The sequence below is a fragment of the Doryrhamphus excisus genome, linkage group LG20 (assembly GCF_037039965.1).
Source record: "Doryrhamphus excisus strain RoL-2023G ecotype Guam linkage group LG20, RoL_Dexc_Guam_v1.1, whole genome shotgun sequence".
NCBI classification, from domain to species: domain Eukaryota; kingdom Metazoa; phylum Chordata; class Actinopteri; order Syngnathiformes; family Syngnathidae; genus Doryrhamphus; species Doryrhamphus excisus.
This window is the reverse complement of record NC_136376.1, coordinates 12,282,202-12,301,441: the sequence shown is the minus strand read 5'-3', so window position 1 is coordinate 12,301,441 and position 19,240 is coordinate 12,282,202. Positions and strand designations below refer to the sequence as shown.

Genomic DNA, 19,240 nt, shown 5'->3' with positions numbered 1-19,240 from the left:
TTTATTTATTTGAGATTCTCATGTGATGCCACAAAAAATTACATGATATCATTATGGCAGTCTTTTCATTCTACATGGGGCAAGTTCGGGCAAGTAGTTCTCACCTTAAGGATTCCCTATGGGCAAGTCATTTTGGTTTTTAATGTAGAGCCCTGGAATCATTCATTCAAACTGAACAACACTGTTTTTAATATTATTAGCTACTTCATGCAGCAGTTTCGATTAAATGTTCCCCTCATTTTCCTTGCCATAAAACTAATACATGGCTAGGGCTTAAATTAAGATCTTGCAGATGTAAAAAAAAAATAATAGTTGGAAATAAAAATGCACATGTGAGCAACTGTCAGACAAAGAGAAAGATGCTAACTTAGCTCATTAGCTTTCTAAAAGCATGACAAAAATGTCACAAACACAGCACAACTGAAAGACAGTTTTGTTAGATTAGAGTGTAGTCACATATCTTAAGTAAACCATCACTTTATTGCCCTATTTAAAACCAAATTAGCTGAAATATGTTGCCATCTGGCTAGCATGTTGGCTAGCTAGCACTATGATTGGCCAAGCATGTCTGCCTTCCATTCGTAATTAATCATACATTGACAGTATTGCAGTATTTGTATGGAACTGTATTTCTGGAAAGAGATTTCCACCTCACTTTCTTTCACATCTGTGCCCATCTCACAATTCCAATTTCCAAAAGGAACAGGTAGAAAAGCAAATTTATGGTTTCATGTATTTCGGACATGGATACAGACATTGAATGCTTCAAATTCCACATGTCCAAAAAACAACAACATAAAAATAGCCATTTTCAAAATTCGCTGTTTGATTAACATTTAGGGCCGCACGGTGATTGAGTGGTGAGCATGTTGGCCACACAGTCAGGAGATCGGGAAGACCTGAGTTCAAATCTCCGTTGGGCATCTCTGTGTGGAGTTTGCATGTTCTCCCTGTGGGTTTTCTCCGGGTACTCCAGTTTCCTCCCACATTCCAAAAACATGCTAGGTTAATTGGCGACTCCAAATTGTCCATAGGTATGAATACGAGTGGTTGTTTGTTTGTCTATATGTGCCCTGTGATTGGCTGGCGACCAGTCCAGGGTGTACCCCGCCTCTCGCCCAAAGATAGCTGGGATAGGCTCCAGCATGCCCCCACTACCCTGGTGAGCATACGCAGTGTATAAAATGGATGGATGATTAACATTTAGTTATTAGTTGCTTTTGTTAGATAATGACATCCAGTTGTGATTAAAATCACAAACGGGGAAATTTTTGTACAGCTCCCTTGCCTTGTGGGACATTTTTCAATACATTTCCAACAGAATACCCTATTTTCTCAAATTTTCCAGCAAGTACAGGAAGCCCCCTGTTGAAAAGTGGACCAGCATCTGTAAATCTATAATTCTGCCCACCTGCAGGGTTTGGAAAATGGATGTAGCAGTCGAATAAGCAGATTTTCAGCCCTCTCAGGGTCCTAGGCAGTATCTCATAGCTTTCTGTGTGTGTCTATGAATGTGACGTGTTGGTTCCCGCTCTGCCAGCTCGGGGAGTGATGACAAACACGGCACACAGACCACACAACGGGAGGCAGAAAGGATTGATAATGCTAGAAAATGGCTAATAAAGTCAACTGAGAATAGTGCTGGATCCGACTCCTTGGCTCGATTATTAAATTCACCCTCTTTTTTGTCTAATCTCAGTTCAAGTGCTTCCTCTCATTGTTGCCCTTTCATGCTCCCTAAATGACACAGTGACCTCAAATTGAGCAAGTAAGCCCCCATAATCCTCGGAACAAAGTCATTGCCTTCACTGCCTGACTACATCCATTCCCTGTATCTACATTTTCACCATTGGTATGCAGAACAAGTTGTCACCTTTCCTCACAGGATGGGACTCTTCTTAACTCGTGGCTACTATGACCAAGCAAGCCTACTTTACTGTTGTTCCTCTTGGCATCCATCAAGCTTGTATGTTGACCAATGAGCTCAGCTGGGACGCAACATTCCGTACTTCTTGCCCACAGATGATTTGGGCAAAGTTTCAGCTACAGCATCTCTCCTGCTATGTTGTCTGTTGCTTGACAGAGCGGGGTCTCACCAGAATTGCAAAAATATACAGTGAAGAAAATAAGTATTTGAACACCCTGCTATTTTGCTATTTCTCCCACTTAGAAATCATGGAGGGGTCTGAAATTTTCATCGTAGGTGCATGTCCACTGTGAGAGAGATAAACTAAAAAGAAAAATCCAGAAATCACAATGCATGATTTTTTAACAATTTATTTGTGTGATACAGCTGCTAATAAGTATTTGAACACCTGAGAAAATGAATGTTAATATTTGGTACAGTAGCCTTTGTTTGCTATTACAGAGGTCAAACGTTTCCTGTAGTTTTTCACCAGGTTTGCACACACTGCAGGAGGGATCTTGGCCCACTCCTCCACACAGATCTTCTCTAGATCAGTCAGGTTTCTGGGCTGTCGCTGAGAAACACGGAGTTTGAGCTCCCTCCAAAGATTTTCGATTGGGTTCAGGTCTGGAGACTGGCTGGGCCATGCTAGAACCTTGATATGCTTCTTACGGAGCCACTCCTTGGTTTTCCTGGCTGTGTGCTTCGGGTCGTTGTCGTGTTGGAAGACCCAGCCACGACCCATCTTCAATGCTCTGACAGAGGGAAGGAGGTTGTTCCCCAAAATCTCACAATACACGGCCCCAGTCATCCTCTCTTTAATGCAGTGCACTCGTCCTGTCCCATGTGCAGAAAAACACCCCCAAAGCATGATGCTACCACCCCCATGCTTCACAGTAGGGATGGTGTTCTTCGGATTGTACTCTTCATTCTTCTTCCTCCAAACACGCTTATTGGAATTATGACCAAAAAGTTCTATTTTGGTCTCATCTGACCATAAAACTTTCTCCCATGACTCCTCTGTATCATCCAAATGGTCATATGCAAACTTAAGACGGGCCTTGACATGTGCTGGTTTAAGCAGGGGAACCTTTCGTGCCATGCATGATTTCACATCATGACGTCTTAGTGTATTACCTACAGTAACCTTGGAAACGGTGGTCCCAGCTCTTTTCAGGTCATTGACCAAGTCCTGTCGTGTAGTTCTGGGCTGATTCCTCACCTTTCTTAGAATCATTGAGACCCCACGAGGTGATATCTTGCATGGGGCTCCACTCCGATTGAGATTGACCGTCATGTTTAGCTTCTTCCATTTTCTAATGATAGCTCCAACAGTGGACCTTTTTTCACCAAGCTGCTTGGTAATTGCTCCGTAGCCCTTTCCAGCCTTGTGGAGGTGTACAATTTTGTCTCTGGTGTCTTTGGACAGCTCTTTGGTCTTCGCCATGTTACAAGTTAAAGTCTTACTGATTGTATGGGGTGGACAGGTGTCTTTATGCAGCTAACGACCTCAAACAGGTGCATCTGATTCAGGATGATACATGGAGTGCAGGTGGACTTCTAATGGGCAGACTAACAGGTCTTTCAGGGTCAGAATTCTAGATGATACACAGGTGTTCAAATACTTATTTGCAGCTGTATCACACAAATAAATTGTTAAAAAATCATGCATTGTGATTTCTGGATTTTTCTTTTTAGTTTATCTCTCTCACAGTGGACATGCACCTACGATGAAAATTTCAGACCCCTCCATGATTTCTAAGTGGGAGAAATAGCAAAATAGCAGGGTGTTCAAATACTTATTTTCTTCACTGTATATATTATATTGCCACCTAAATGCAAAGCAGATGTTTGGCCTAACATCGGCTTGTAAGGAGAATCTCTAGGGAATCATGTTGTGTTATCACTAGGTGTGGTATTAACGTTGTGTGCAGTGCTGCTTGTAAAAACATAGCCACACTAAAATGAGCACAAACTCTGCATTTAAAGATGCATAACAGGAATGCTGGCAGACTCTGTTGCCAAATAATACACATGAATGTATTATTTTAACACATACATGGGTAAATATACCCACTGGAGGATGTGAGCTGCATAATGATGAAGGTAAGAGTTCATTAGAGAGGTTGTCAAACCTTTTCAGACACACCTACCCCCTTGGAGGTACTGAACCCCACTCTGAAAAGCAGTTGAGAAATATCTCATCTGTGGGAGCAAGCAGGACAGTTTGTTCTGTGTTGAGTTGAATTATGTTGAGTGAAGGCATCGCTAAAAATAAGATAGATTAAAAATGAGCTGAAGAATGATAACTAAAAAGAAAAAATAACAAAAGAATTCATGTTGATGCCTGAATCTGAGCATTCACAGCATTATCTTTCATAACCGAAGAGGGAGCCTGGAAGCGTACAGCGTGTCTTATTTCCAAAGACATTGTACACAAAATCATCTTGTTATCAAGGGAAAGCAGTAATGCAAGTTAGAGTTACGAATTAGTGTAGTTATACATAATTTGCGCTGTCAATTTGATTGTCAAGAAAATTAGTATTACATGAAATAAATGGTGTTACTACTTGAAATCAAAGTATTTTTTATTAATACAAATGATTAATATACACAGACATTTGTATAACAGATGGATTAACATGAAACCAACCATGAAAATAGGTCATACTACATTCTACTGATGAGGACGTACAATAGAGATGTACAATAGAAATACTGAGATTTGGCTTCTTAAATACATTGAACTTACCAACATGGCCAATTTGCAAAATCTAGGGAGGGAAGAATAGAAAAGCATAAATAGTTTCATTTCAGCCTGGGAGATACTTTTAAAATCTTGTGAGATTAAAAAGTGACACAAAAAAATGGCCACTAAGCAAGGGACGATCATAAATGAATGAATTATTCACACAATAAATGAACTCCATTATTTTTGTTTTCTGTCATCCTCATTTTCCCACCTCCACAGGAAGAGGATTCACTCTTTGCATTGCTTTCAGCACCTTGGTACATTTGTTCCATAGAACAATGGCACGAACAGAGTGAGCCCTTTTGTCATACACAGAGTTCAGAAGAGTGGCGCCTCGTGAGGAGGAATAAAAGTAAATATTAGTAAATGTTGCAATCTTTGCAATGTTAAATCTTGTCTCGTCCTCGTAGACCCAATCTTGTAAAACATTTTGACTTATTTGGTATATTTATGTACATGTAGGCCATACAGTCAGGAGATTGGGAATTGGGATTGTGTGGAGTTTGTGTGTTCTCCCTGTGCATGCGTGGGATTTCTCCGGGTACTTTGGTTTCCTCCCACATTCAAAATACATGCTAGGTTTATTGGTGACACCAAATTACCCGCGACCTTAGTGAGGATAAGCAGTATAGAGAAAAAAAGTGTGCACAATTGTCTTCTAGATGATTTACATTCCAGCAGATTAGTGTTCTAAAATGATGTAGAGTTCTACTTATGAAGGAAAATGTGCAAGACTGCTTAGTGGTGGAAGTAAACATGTTTTGAAGCAAATTCAAGTCTTGTACAGTATTTACCCCTCTACACCTAATGTCCTTTCGCTTTGCAAAACCACAGCTGGAAAATGTAAACCGATCTCAATGGATAGGCATGAAAAGAAACACACACGCAACACAATGGATCAATAACATCATTAGACAACGTAATGCTATCTCAGCTTTACAGGCCATTGTAAGCTTTTCTAAACCGAAAGTGTTACTGATCCGTGTGACATGATGGAATAATCAATTTTTATTTGAAGCTCAATGATACAAAAGCAGCATAACAACACGGTCATAGAACAGTTTAGCGATGAAAGACTTTTTGGCAGCTTAAAAAGCACCATCAAAAATCACCTGATATAATTCTTATGATTACAACAATAGAAACAGTAGTAGAGCAGGCCAGGGTGTCCAAAATACAGTCATTTACGGCCTGCTGCTTGTTTTCTTATCTGTGGCACATTGTAGAAATAAAACTGAACAAAAAAAATGTGAAAAAACAGAGCATAAAGACACAATGTAACAAGAAGAAGCTGCAATGTCGATACCAATCATAACAAATAATAGCAAGCAGAAAAAGTTTGGACATCCCTAGAAAAGAGTACACAACTTTTTTGCAAAAAATATGAAAAATCAATTTCATCTCATTTATTCTGTTTACCTCCCCAGCCAAAAAGAAAATACAACTGTCAGAAAGAACAGATTTAGCTCACTCCTCCCCCAGGAAAGTACTGTGCACATCAATGAAAAGGAACCTTTAGTGCCAGCAAAAAAAAAGGCCCATCAATCTTTTGGCATTTTCGTCAGGATAACATTCTAAAGCTCACGCTTGAGCAATGCCTAAACACACCCCGACACCTTCTTTGGTATAATAACACCACCAGGCAATACAAACGGCAAACAGGCAGCATTTGCACAGCACCTTCTTTTTGGTTAATGACAGTGACACTTTCACACATTCCCCTGTCTTGCAGGGAAAGTAAACGAAATATTGAATCATGTTAACTCATTCAATCTCCGACATTTTTCAAAAGACATCCGACCTCCAGTACCGGCCATTTTTGAAGATTTGAACTAATCTTTCCAGGCACATTATGCTCTTGGGTTATATGAACATGGAACATAGCAAAAGAAAAATTAGGCTCTCGTCTTTCATCAGAAAAAACAGTTTATTGCTACCTTTTTCCGTTCTTTAGTAGTAACCAGCAAAATATCTGGTTCCAACAAAAAATGGGAGGAAAAAAATGGACATGAAAGATACATTTGACACGGATTTTGCCATAAAAAATTTGCCAAATTGTCTAAACAACTATGCCACAATCAACAACACACTTGAAACTGAAACGTGTGTGCAAATTTCCCTCTAATGTATAACCTTCCGCATCCTTCACTCATCCATGCTTCTTACTTGCCGTGGAGAGCTTTAAATGGAAAAGATGCATGCTGAGATCTTATCCAATACACTTCTGCCACCTTGTGGACGTTTTTACTGCTTAAAACTGCACTATAAATGATATGTCTTCTACTGTGCACTTGCATCATTACCTCTTTTGCTTCTCACGCAAAACAAGATGTATAAATACAGGTGTTGATATCATATGTTGGAAATATATAATTACGGCTGCACGGCGGACAAGTGGTTAGCACGCAGGCCACACAGGTATACCCAAGTTCGCTGCTGTCCTCTAATGTCAGTACCGATTTCAGGATTACAGAGTAAATCTAGCCTTATTTTGGATGGAAACCAGTTCTGAAAGTGAGCATATAAAAGGGCACTTTTTCATTAGCATCCTTGGATGAATTTACTATCCAGGTTTAAAGTGCCCAAATCTCTGAAACAGCATACATGTGTTTAAGTAAACAAGTACACGCCAGCACAGAAAGGTACGTTACATTATCAGACAGGCTTACAGTAAACGCCAGCAAGGCTACTGTCCGAAATCATGTTTCATATGTCATGGTCTGTGCATGGTATCCAAGTTATCGTATTCTACCAAATTATTGGTCTTATATAACATATATATAATTTACTGTAGTGTTTTTTTTTAATTTACCATTGGTGTTGGTTCAGCTTGACTGTTTGTATACATAATCAATAGTTGTCGTGTCCACTTCCAGCGCAGTGTACAAAGATAGGCAGGGCTTTAATTCAGGAGCTACATAAAAATAACATCAGCGTATCAAAACAAACTGGCTGTAGACTGTGTGAGAAATGCAATTCTGCCCCCCCTCAATGGGGTCATGAGCGAAAAAGTTCAAGTTCCAGCTCTATATACACAGTTTACGGCCAATCACAATAAATATGTTATTGCACAAGGTTGTTGCCATACAAGGAAAGGGAGAGATGCACTTTAGAAAACTGGAATGTGGAAAGAGGGAGTCACTACTACAATGCAATGTCAACCTCATAGCAACAAATTCCATTTATGCCAGTCTTCATAAACCATTAACCGAAAAAAAAATAATTATTTACTATAATTATACCTCACACAATGATGCAATCTGACCGTATGCACAGTTCTGAAACAATAATAGAAATCCTTCATAATTTCAAGAAGAAACCAAAGGCCTTTAGTCCAGCTGAGGAAAACATGAGTCAACTTCAAGGAACCTGCAAAGTATGTCTTCTTGCTCAAGCACTTGGTTGTTCAGCAATGATGCTGGCTTTCGCCAAAGCTCGGATGGCAGGTAAAGCAGATAATTTAGCCCAAGCATCCATCATGCATTCAGATATGTTGGCTGCCTCCTAGTCTTGGTGTGTTCACCATCTCTCATCCATCGCTCCCACCATGCTTGCAATTTCACATTCAACGCCCTGTTTACACCAATGTCCAGTTCTTTTGTTAATCCTCCTGGAATGATGGCAAGCTCTGAATCAATTTGCTTCATTTGGTTTTTCACAGTAGCGCAAAGATGGATGGGCTAGTGTTACTTTGCAGCATACCTGCCGGTGGAGGTTAATCAAACGTACTGTATTACGCAATGTTCTGCCAGCGTACGTACTGTACGGATTACGTGTTGTTCTCCGATTGGTTTATCACTGCCAGCGTACGTACTACGTCCCTGTGTCAGCAGGAAATAGTCTGACAGTCAATCAAGCTGAGCGCTTACTCGGTACATGAATGCTGTTGCAGTATGTGTGCATGAATGTGTGTGCGTGTACGTCTCTAAGGAAGCTGCAGCTAAACTGATGGATGCCAAAGAACAAGGCCAGAATGGATGGACGAATGGGGAGGCTATGCCTTTGCCAAGGGGAGGACAAGTGTCTACGCAGCACTAATGTAGTGATGGAGAAGGATGATGGAATGGAAAAAGACAAAAGAAAAAACAATGCAGTGCAGCTGGTGTACTTGAGCTGATGATTGCAAGGTGAACTGACCTTGAATCAGGTTGATGTATGACATTACAGCTTGGCTGATTGGGTCCACCTTCCACAACAAGCCCTGGCAAGGAAAACACTCCCATCTGAGCCTCCTGTATCTTCTCCCTGAACAAACATCTCTCCCTCTGGAGGTTACGTGATGGGAGAGGGATTCTTGGGTGTGTTGCATTGAGCAATTACGTGACAACCAAGTAAAGATGAAGACATTTCACACAGACAACAACAAAACAATCCAAATGCTTGTTTGTTGCTGTAAGAATGCGAGGTTGTGTGTTATAACCGATTAAACCAGTGACCGTTGAGCAATCAAAATGGATGAGACCTCACTAGAATCAAAAGAGGCGCTGTTGTGGCATGAAGAACAGCATGACCTCTGCTACGGACAAAATTATTCAACTGAAAAACACTAAAGGCTCTTCAATACGTGAACTGTTTACGTTTGTCTGCTTTCATGTTGACATGCTAATATTTCTCTCTCAAATCCCAAAGTTGTAGATACTTCATTTTGTGTTGTTGCATTTACATAAAAAAATATCAGTCCATGAAGTGATGAGAGTAAAGAGCAATGACCATAAGGTAGGTCTTTAGCTCCACAGAAAATTAAAAACCATCCGATTGCTCCCCTACTCCATTTTTTCATCTGAACAAATGCTAAAAAGCGGTCATACAAGGACTTCCTAAATCTGTGTTGTGAGAATTCAAAAGATCTTGTGGCAATATCCTGACATTCTCATACCCGACCCTGGCATAACATTTAAACCAGGGATATTAAAAAAAACACCAACCTCAGGATACGACATTTACTCATCATCATAAGAGTAATAAGCCATGATGTACGTAAATAAAGTCCTGCTCACAGTAAATAAGTAGTAAAATCACAATTATAATGCTTCTTCTGCGTTGTGTTTGTATTTTAGTTCAATTCATTTAGTTACATAATTTTGTGCTTAAAATGCTTAATGTAGGCCATGAATAAGTACAATTTGCTTACATACACATTTTCCTTACCAACAAACAGTAATCATCCATACTCAAAGACATATTCATGTTTTTTTCAACCTGACCGCTTGCTTCCAAAGACGTATTGATACATCTTTTATGTTGTTTTTTTTTTGCGCCACAGGCCAGGAAGTGAAAAGACACAGAGTCTTGTGGCATCTTGTAGACATTAAGGAGAAACGTGAATGCATTCACATGCTAAATATATTTTGGCTAAATGTATATGGCTAAATCTGTGTCAAAGTGATGCTTGAAATTTATCTTTTCACAACCATCTTTTCTCCTTTCTTTGTTGAGAACTGATATTTAGCTGAATCTTACCTAATTTCTACTGCTGATTATTAAAGAACAGAAAAGAGTCTATCCTTTCTTTTGGTATATACCATGTCTATATTCTGTGTGTCTTGAATAATCAGTCGAAAAAAGGGCTGGCTTTTGAAAAATGTCTGGGATTGAATTAATTAATTAGGCATTGGCCTGGAATCGACTGCTTGTATCAGAATAGATCTAGATATGCTTTTTTGCTCGTATTGACCCAATATCCGATGTCAATATCAGATCAGGATATTATCTAGACTGAAAAGAATGATCAATAATAAATATTTCCCCCCCAATTTGTCAAGTAAGGAAATGTCGTAAAATGGGCATCTGGGTGTAAAATTTAACATACCGCACATGAGTAATTTGACTTTGCTAAACACATCAAAAGTGTACTAAATGTAAACTTTGCTGGTGAAATATTTCAAGTACTTTCTGCTTATGCAAACATGTTCCGTTGATGATGTCATTTTCCAAAAACGTTAAGTTTTTTTTCAAATATTTGCATGTTCTAGCTCCCCAATGCCATTGGTGTGAAAACAAGGCGAGACAGCGTTTATGTCCATTTCCACTTGTGTAACAGACCCATGAAGGGGTAGGTTGGGTGACATAAGACTTCTCCACTTCCCAACAGGAGATGAAAACATTTCCTCTGTTCCCATTCACCAACCATTCCTAATGCCTTTGTGGACAATCCACTGCAGTCAAATGTAAACACAGGTTGAAGGCAGCCCATTCACATTTCTCATTGTACAACCACACCCACCCTCCCTGCCTTTACATTTCATAGCCCAGTGACATAAAATACACACATGCACAAATGCAAATAAAGCACATTAAACATACGCTCCCCTCCCTCGAGCACAAACCTTCTCCCACTGTACGAGAAGATGAGCTAATGTGCTCCACAGCAGAAGCACCGTAAGCACTCAAGGAAGAAATATTCTGTTCTCACCATAAAATTTTTATCCAACGCAAACTGGTTTGCGGGCCAGGGGCTTACTTACCTTGTCAAAAAAATATGTACTCTTGCCCTTGAGTTCATCTTTGCAATATGATGCATTTGCGTGCTTGGTTGCATACAAACAAGCTCATGTGCGCAGGTACCAAATACAAAGAGTTGTGATCTGATCATACAGTTGAGATAAAGTGTAATTGCAGTGAGGCAGAATACTGATATACAAAAGTCTCCTGAGAATATTACATTAAGAGTGTTGATAAAAGTAAATGTAAAGCAAACTGACCAACGTTTTTTCATTCTGGGAGTGAAAAGACACTTCCAAAAGAGTTCAGCCTCATGTACAATAGCCAGACTCGCATGACAAGAAATATTGTGTTTATGTGTTTAATCTCGTCTCCACAGTAGTCCTTCGCCACTTCATGGTCCAAATATCGTGCCCTCACTCTCACGGTTTTTCAAAAATTTATTAATATATAAATGATTGCCATTTCATGAATGACTACAGCCTTGTCCAAAAAATATTTGAGCTCATTTCTTTTTTACATATCCAGACTTGATCGCCTGAACAACAGGCTTTTATTGCAGGTTTGAATTATCCCACAACAGGCACAATAATAACATAATAAGTATAACCAGAATCAGAACACCGGCTCCTGCTGCGGCCATAATCCGGCTAAAACTCAATTCTGAACTTCCGAAATCACTTCCTGTCCAGACGTACATCCAAAAGTACACCAAAGTCAACACACTAGCATTGTTTCAATAAACCTGTGAATTGTCTGTGCAATTTGAGGGCCATTGGTAGTGTGGAGGTTTCACTCAAAGTTGACTGGATTGTGATGTGGCTGTGATGATGCATGTTCTGAATCCTTCATTCATTCATGTTCTGATCAGGATAAGCCGACTATGGGCAACAGATGGGGTACACCCTAGACTTGTCACCACATGGCACATATAGACAACAATCGGCACTCACATTTACACAGATGCACAATTTTGAGTCTCCATTTAACGTAAAATCAATGTTTTTGAACTGTGGGAAAAGTACCTGTAGAAAACCTACAGATGTCCAAGCAGATATTCCAACCCAGTATCCCACAAGCTGTGTGGCAGACGTGGTAACCACACTTGCTCCATCATGCTGAGCGTGCCCTTAATCATTGAGCCCGGGGAATCCTGGCATCTTGGAAATATACCCGCCCCATCAAGAAAGGGAGGGGAAAAAACGCTCAAAAGGTATTTTCGAGCAGTAAGCTGACCTAATTTTTTTGGTACACAACATAAGTGGGGCAAAAAAGACCTAGACAGAGTTTAATAATGCATTGGGCAGTTCCTAACCCAATTATAGGAGTATCAGGAATCTCCTTAGCGTCTGGCTCCTTCTCTTTGCTACTTATTTGACCAAATCTTTTGACATGGTTGTTTAAGAACATAGGGGCTGCTTGCTGCACCAATAAAACATACTAGTAACTGTAACAGTTTTCTAATAGAAATGTATGACAGAGATTAGCCATGTAGTATATAATAATGTAATAAAAATGATCCCTTAAGATTATTCAGTGTGAGCTACCTTAGAAGAACCAGAATACTTCAGATGCACAGCAGCCTGATAAAAATATTTTTAAAACACATATTTGATTGTTTTCAGGCAAAATTATTATTTTTGGGGGATAACAAAACTCAACAAAAAAAACCTTTTTCATGGGAATACGGACAGAGCCATATCCATACCATATGCTACCAAGTGTGTTTTTTGAGTTACAGCCAGCGTTTTACAACCCAAGTTGTTTTTTGTTATGAGAAACTGTCTCCATATGATGGCACAGATTGCTTCAGATCCACAACAGTAAATCAAAAACAGTGACGCCCCGGTGGAGCGCTTTGCTTTGAACACAGCAACTACATTTCAATAGAGTTCTCCTGTTAATGAGATTTACAAAGGAGTTGCTGTGATATATACGACCTGCACCCTAATCACTTGTAAACGGATCATTACAGCAACTGTAACTGGATGTTAAAACAGACACATTTTATACTAGCTGCAAGATTCACTAAAAAAAGATATATCCCAAAATAATGTTATTCAGGCAATAATGGCCTCCAGTTATCTAAATTGTGCAATCACCTAGTGAACGCCCCGGAGTGCCAAGGAGCCCTTTTATGGACTTTTGTATAGGACTCATGTGGTGTACATGTCAACAATATCTGTAATGAATTTCAATTTTTTTCTAATAAAACCCGCATGGAAACAAAGACACTAACCTGTGGAGACAGGGCAGTGGGAGGCTGAGTAAAGATTGTGGAGTGGGCTGCTGACCGGAGGCCATGTACTCTTCTGACAGTCTGCCGAGTGAACGGAGCCGACAGTACTTCCTGCTGATGAGAAGACACACAAGTTCAAACAACAAGTTAGGGGACATTGTCATCAGCTCAAAGTGGAAATGAAGTGGCTGTGATATAGCACAGCGAAACAGCAGCAGGGCTTACAGTACCTTCTTAAAAAGAGCACTGAAAAGAGGATTAAGATAATGAAGCATGAAAGTGGGAGCTGTTCTCATCACGGACTTCTGCAGTTTACTTTTTGCTGTTATGAAATACAGAATGTGCTTGCAAATGTCTGCGAGACATGATCAAATTCAAATTCAGCGCAAACTAATGTGTATGTCCCGTCCTGGTTAGCATATGTAGATTAGACCAGGCTTGCATCAGGCTGGGCATCCGGGAGGCATCCAGACTACTCTCAATGTGAAGGAAGAGCGGCTCGACTCTGAGCCACTCCCAGATGACAAAGCCTCTCACCGTCTGTTTAAGGGTGATTGCAGGCGCAGACTCAGTTAGGCAACTTGAAGCCACGATCTTGTTCTTGTTCACGACGCACATCTCATGACTATAGCTGATGGTTTCATTTCATTCAATCATTTTCTATCTCTTATCCTCATCATTTTTGGAATGTGGGAGGAAACGGGAGTACCCGGAGAAAACCCACGCATGCACGGGGAGAACTCCACACAGAGATGGCCGAGGGTGGAATCAAACTCGGGTCTCCTAGCTGTGTGGCATGCGCGCTAACCACTCGGCTGCAACATTACTGCATACACTGTGATGATCCTGATGATCCTGATTCCAACCTTCTCTCACTCTTGACCAGGACCCAGAGATACTTGACCTACTCCACCTTGGCGAAAAAGAGCAGCGTTGGCGGAGGCCAAAGTTCACCAGAAACAGGCTTGACACTAATTTATATTAGAGATGTTGATATGCTTAGGAGGGTGCCGCTGTTCTTGTAAGCAACCGGAAAAGCACTACTATCTAACTACTATCTGTTACTTGAACTTATTTGTTTCAAATGACAACACACCAGCAATTCTATGAAACAGGGAATCTATCAGACTGGAAGTCAGTATTTGAGGAAATATAGAAGAACAATAGCTTGTAATGACACATGACATATTATTGACCATTAAAGTAGGTGATCCGGACTCTCCATGGCAATGACAGGTAAGTTATTCTCCTTGTTACAAGTCAATGTACCATTAAAATGATTTCAAATTTATCTCAAAACATCATACAGGTTTTCATGGCCAACTAATCTCTGGGCTGCAGGAGTAAAACGATGCACGACAGACAGCCTTTCAGACATGAGCAAAACCTGACTTCGAGCCACCTGACTTCATGTGAATCAATGGTAATCACCCTGCGTACATATGAAAGGAGGCTGACACAGATTATGTCATAACATGTCTATTGTGTCCTTTAACATCAACTAAGACTATAGCAGTGTCCCGCATCAAAGTAAACATAAGTGCAATCAGAGGTTTAGGAAGCTATAAAACTGGTGAGAATTGATAAATGCCAATAACTGGAAATAAGGGCTGTTAGTCCTTGAAATAATATGAGGTAGGCAGTTCATAAAAAGACTTCCCAGTATTAATAACCGATATACAGCAGTAGTAGGATTTGCAAAACAAACTAAAGCTACTTTGTTAGTCCCCGACAAGGCTAATTCAATGCCTGACCACATTCCCGGTACCACAGAGGGCTGCACTAAAGCTCACCATTAAGATAAGCAGTGAACCTTGGTACTATGATCGAGTGTTGCTGCAGGATTATTGCGTCTACCTTATCTATTCCAAGTCAGGCATACAGCATCAACCCATACGAGGGGTGTGCCTTCAAGACTCCAGTGACTCCAAAGTGCTTCCGAGTGCTGTATTATTAACAACTTAATAACACTTTACTGTGAGATGATGAACCTCAGGTAATCATATCAGGTCATTGTGATTCAAGGCAAGCAATGAAGTTGCAAAGTACAATGGTGCAGTATACGACCATATAGTATACCAGCAGCAGAGTATTAAATGTGGCCTATCTGCACCATCAGGCCTGTTGGTCAGTGAAGGGAGTCGTCCCCCCCGTCCCCGTCACTGATGACTGTCAGAGAACAGAAGCTTTTTTTTCCTAACTGCCCTGGCTTCCTGTCGCTCAGAGACAGCTCTGCTCGTGTACATGCACGTCAACAATCTCAGGCTCCAAGAAACTCAAGTACTGGTCTCCTGCAGATGCCCAGAGCTAATACTCAACATGATGAGACCGCATTTCAGTATTATGCTGCCAAATCTGGAAGTCTACCAGAAGATGTGCGACAATGCTCAACTTTGGCAATGTTCACATCCAACAAAGTGTTTTATCTGCACTGTACACTTTATTTTTTTTCGTTTTATGGAATGATTTATTGAATTTTATGTGATGATTGAAGGATTTTATGTTGTATTTAATGATTTTATGAAGGGATTTTACCCACTACCATTTACCATACAACAATACAATTTTATACAAATTTAAGATGCAAGGCATGTTGGGTCTGTCAGCATGCTTGAATGCTGTCCCCTGTAATGCACGTTAATGAATAAAAAATATATAATATAATAAATATAAAATATTTTAAAATAAATAAAATTGTATTGTTTTGCATGCAAATTAGTGCATAATTAGTGTGGTTCAGTTACATTGTGTGGTCTATGTTTTGGGTAGATAAGCTCTTATTGGTTTGTAAAGTGTGATTAAGGCTGCAAATATCAAGCTTTGGAAAAATCACAGCGTATAAAGAACACCTCCTCTAGCATATTGAAGTTTGCCTCTGACTACTTTTTGTGCAACTCAAGTTTTATCAATGTAGGGACTACATGGAGGTTATAGGCACAATAGTGGGGTCATGTACAGTGAATGTGAATATGCAGAGATCCACTGTTCCGCACGACTTCCATTCATAGATTGCGGTACAAGTATTTTAGGGAAAGTTGAAACTTACACCCACTGTAAACCTCAATTAACTCCTGCATCACTGTACTCAGAACACATGAAGGACATCTAAAATATAGTAGTAAAAACAGGAATGCAAGAATTCAATGAAAGATCCTTTCATCCCTGTGGTTGTCTTGCAGGTACACTACCGCTCAAAAGTTTGGGATCACTTGGAAATTTTTTGGGCCAGTCTGAGATATGTTTTTTCTTGGCAGTCCTGCCGTGAAGTCCAGCATCCTGAAGTCGCCGCTTGACTGTTGATACTGACACTGGTGGTTGACGGGTACTATTTAGTGCAGCTGCCAGGTGACGACCTGTGAGGCGTCTTTGTCCTAAACTACACACTCTCAGATATTTGTCTTCTTGCACAATTAAAATTTCATTTTAATTGTTTGTGAAATGGATAAAAATGTTTGTGAAATGCATGAAAATGTGTTTTTGAGAAAATTGCAAGTGATCCCAAACTTTTGAACCTTTGAGTGTATGTCTTTGGAGACATAAATAAGTGTACTGATGCTGTATGTAGGGCTGACATGCTTAATCGCATGTTATGCACAATTAACTAATTCATCACCAAAGAGAGAAAACTTTTTATTTATTTTTTTAATCATTATATAATTAGGGCTCATTGTTTGTTTTGGCGTTTTCCTGATTACGGAGTTGCCACAGCGGATCAAAGATCAGCATACTGATTTTTGGCTTAAGCCCTTCCTGACGAATACCGTTGATGCTTACCAGTGGAGATTTGAACATGCACTCCTAAGTCCAGAACATTAATCACTACACCACGGCGGGCTCGTATAATCAGGGCCGTCAATCGATTAATATATTTAATCGCAATAATCACATTTTGTCCATAGTTAACACAGATAAATTCATTTTATATATAACAAGCTTACTTTTGAAGGATAATTTTAAAGTTCTTAATACATCTATCAACATGGGACTATTTTCTTTAAGCATAATTTAGTTTGTTAAATATTCTTTTTTTTTCTTTAACACAAAATGGACCTAAATGTATTGAAAAAAACTATGTACAGGTAGACATTAGTAATGTAAACTGTCCATCTCTCAAATATTCTCAAATTCCCAGCTAATCTCATGAAATATGATGGTCACCAACTAAGTGAAATATGTGATGTGACGGGGAGTTTACAATGCCAAAAAGTAGTGAACCGGAGCGCAGAGCATGTAGGAAGCATGGCTCAAGACTCCATAAGACATCTGATAAAAGTCTGGCATCCAACAGATCCTATCTGGCCAGTGCAGGTAAATGCTGCCAAGGGCTAGTTTCAGACTAATGAATAGAAATATTATTTAAGGACAATTGCTGGTCAATGAAAAGCTGTCAATAAAGATCGACATTGTCTGTGATAGCAAACGATAGTTGGCATATTGAGAACCCACATAGCGTTTTTTTATTTTAGTGTAAAAGTTCCAAATGACAACGAACTAAAGAAAGAAATACGTGATGTGCTTTCACATCTGATCATCTCGTTTTCTTATCTTTGTCTCAGTTCTCCTTGCATTGCTCATTCACCATCCCCGCCTTAGTAAAAGAATGGCAGTCAGCCTGAGGGAGATGGGGGAAACATTGCGGGAGGCAAGAATCAGGGAAAGAAGCAGGCTGAAGGAATGAACAGTGGAAGATGAAATAGGAAAGGGAGAATTAAATGAATTTTCCAACACATTAAGCACATATAGTTAACCAGTGGCTAGCCATGCAGGGTAAAAAGTGTGGTCAACTGCTGAGACCGCAAGCAATGAAAGGGCTTTTGGAGCAAAGGAGAATTGATCGGGTCAGAGGGGCTTCCCTGAAACTTAACTGATGACAAGCTGGAGCTCAAGGATACAAAAACAGCTTGCTCAGGGAAACCAGGGGTTCGAGATTGAACCGTAAATCCAGATTTCCTTCCCAATACCATTTTTTGAAAAGCAAGCATATATAGTAATTTGCATTTGCAGAGGCACTTCCCAGAAAGATGGCAGAAATTCTCACACAGCATTGTTCTCTACTGCATTTCACTTGCTTTTCAGTTTTCACATATGAAACAGCAGAAACTGCTGCTTTCATTTTTGGAAGACAAACAGCTGTTCCTTGCTGGCCACTGCCAATGCAAATGAAACATAATAGACCTTTGTAAAAGTTGGGAATACACTGTGGAATTTTAGGTTTAACACATCACCAACAAATCACCTGTAACAGAAAGCTTGTCCAAGCCTGCAATTCAGAGTATGGATCCATGGTTGCAGGACAACCACGACTGCTCACACTGTATGCTCAATCTGTGTGTCACAATAAACCAAGGAGAAGACATTTTAGCTCTCTCGGAACATGGAATGTTAATGCTAAAATAATGCTAAAAAGATAAGATGCTTCTGTTATCACTTTTCTAAAATAGACAGACGCATACAGTATACAATAGACTTTATACTGTATACCTTCAGCCTCTTTGCAAGGGTATAGTGATCGGTGATAGACTCTCCAGACTCTCCTTCAACACTAGAAATTAAACAGATCATCATGCAATCGGTCACATCATCAATGTGAAAACTCAAAAACACTTGAAAGAGGCTTACTTTCCAAAGTGTGTGACCAGCTAAATCAGTGGCGGAGCAACAGGTCACTCTGTGGCCACCCCATGACCATCTAGACATTTTAGGTATCAACTTATTGCCACCCCTATGTGAGTAATCATCTCACCTTGGCCATCCCAATGACAAATGTCTGGCTCCACAACTGAGCTTAATGTAATACATCACATGTTCTCAGCAAACACAATATAGAGTATTTTCCCTTCTTCTTTCTCCTTGGGCTTTTCCCTTCAGGGGTCGCAGCAGCAAATCAACCACCTCCATCCAA

General features: G+C 39.9%; 1 protein-coding gene across 4 annotated transcripts in view; it reads right to left on the bottom strand.

Annotated features, from left to right (window-relative positions):
- Positions 1-19,240, bottom strand: part of mcu (mitochondrial calcium uniporter) — a 70,654-nt gene that overhangs the window by 23,026 nt on the left and 28,388 nt on the right. Inside the window, exons 2-3 of one of the 4 annotated variants that reach the window (XM_058058171.2) lie at positions 13,339-13,449; positions 4,659-4,680 (exon numbers count right to left, since the gene is read on the bottom strand). In XM_058058171.2, coding sequence (XP_057914154.2) covers positions 4,659-4,680; positions 13,339-13,403 — 87 coding nt within the window. In that variant the 5' untranslated portion in view covers positions 13,404-13,449. Of the gene's footprint in view, positions 1-4,658; positions 4,681-13,338; positions 13,453-19,240 lie in introns of all 4 variants that reach the window. The other 3 variants (XM_058058170.2, XM_058058169.2, XM_058058168.2) reach the window with 3 other exon arrangements.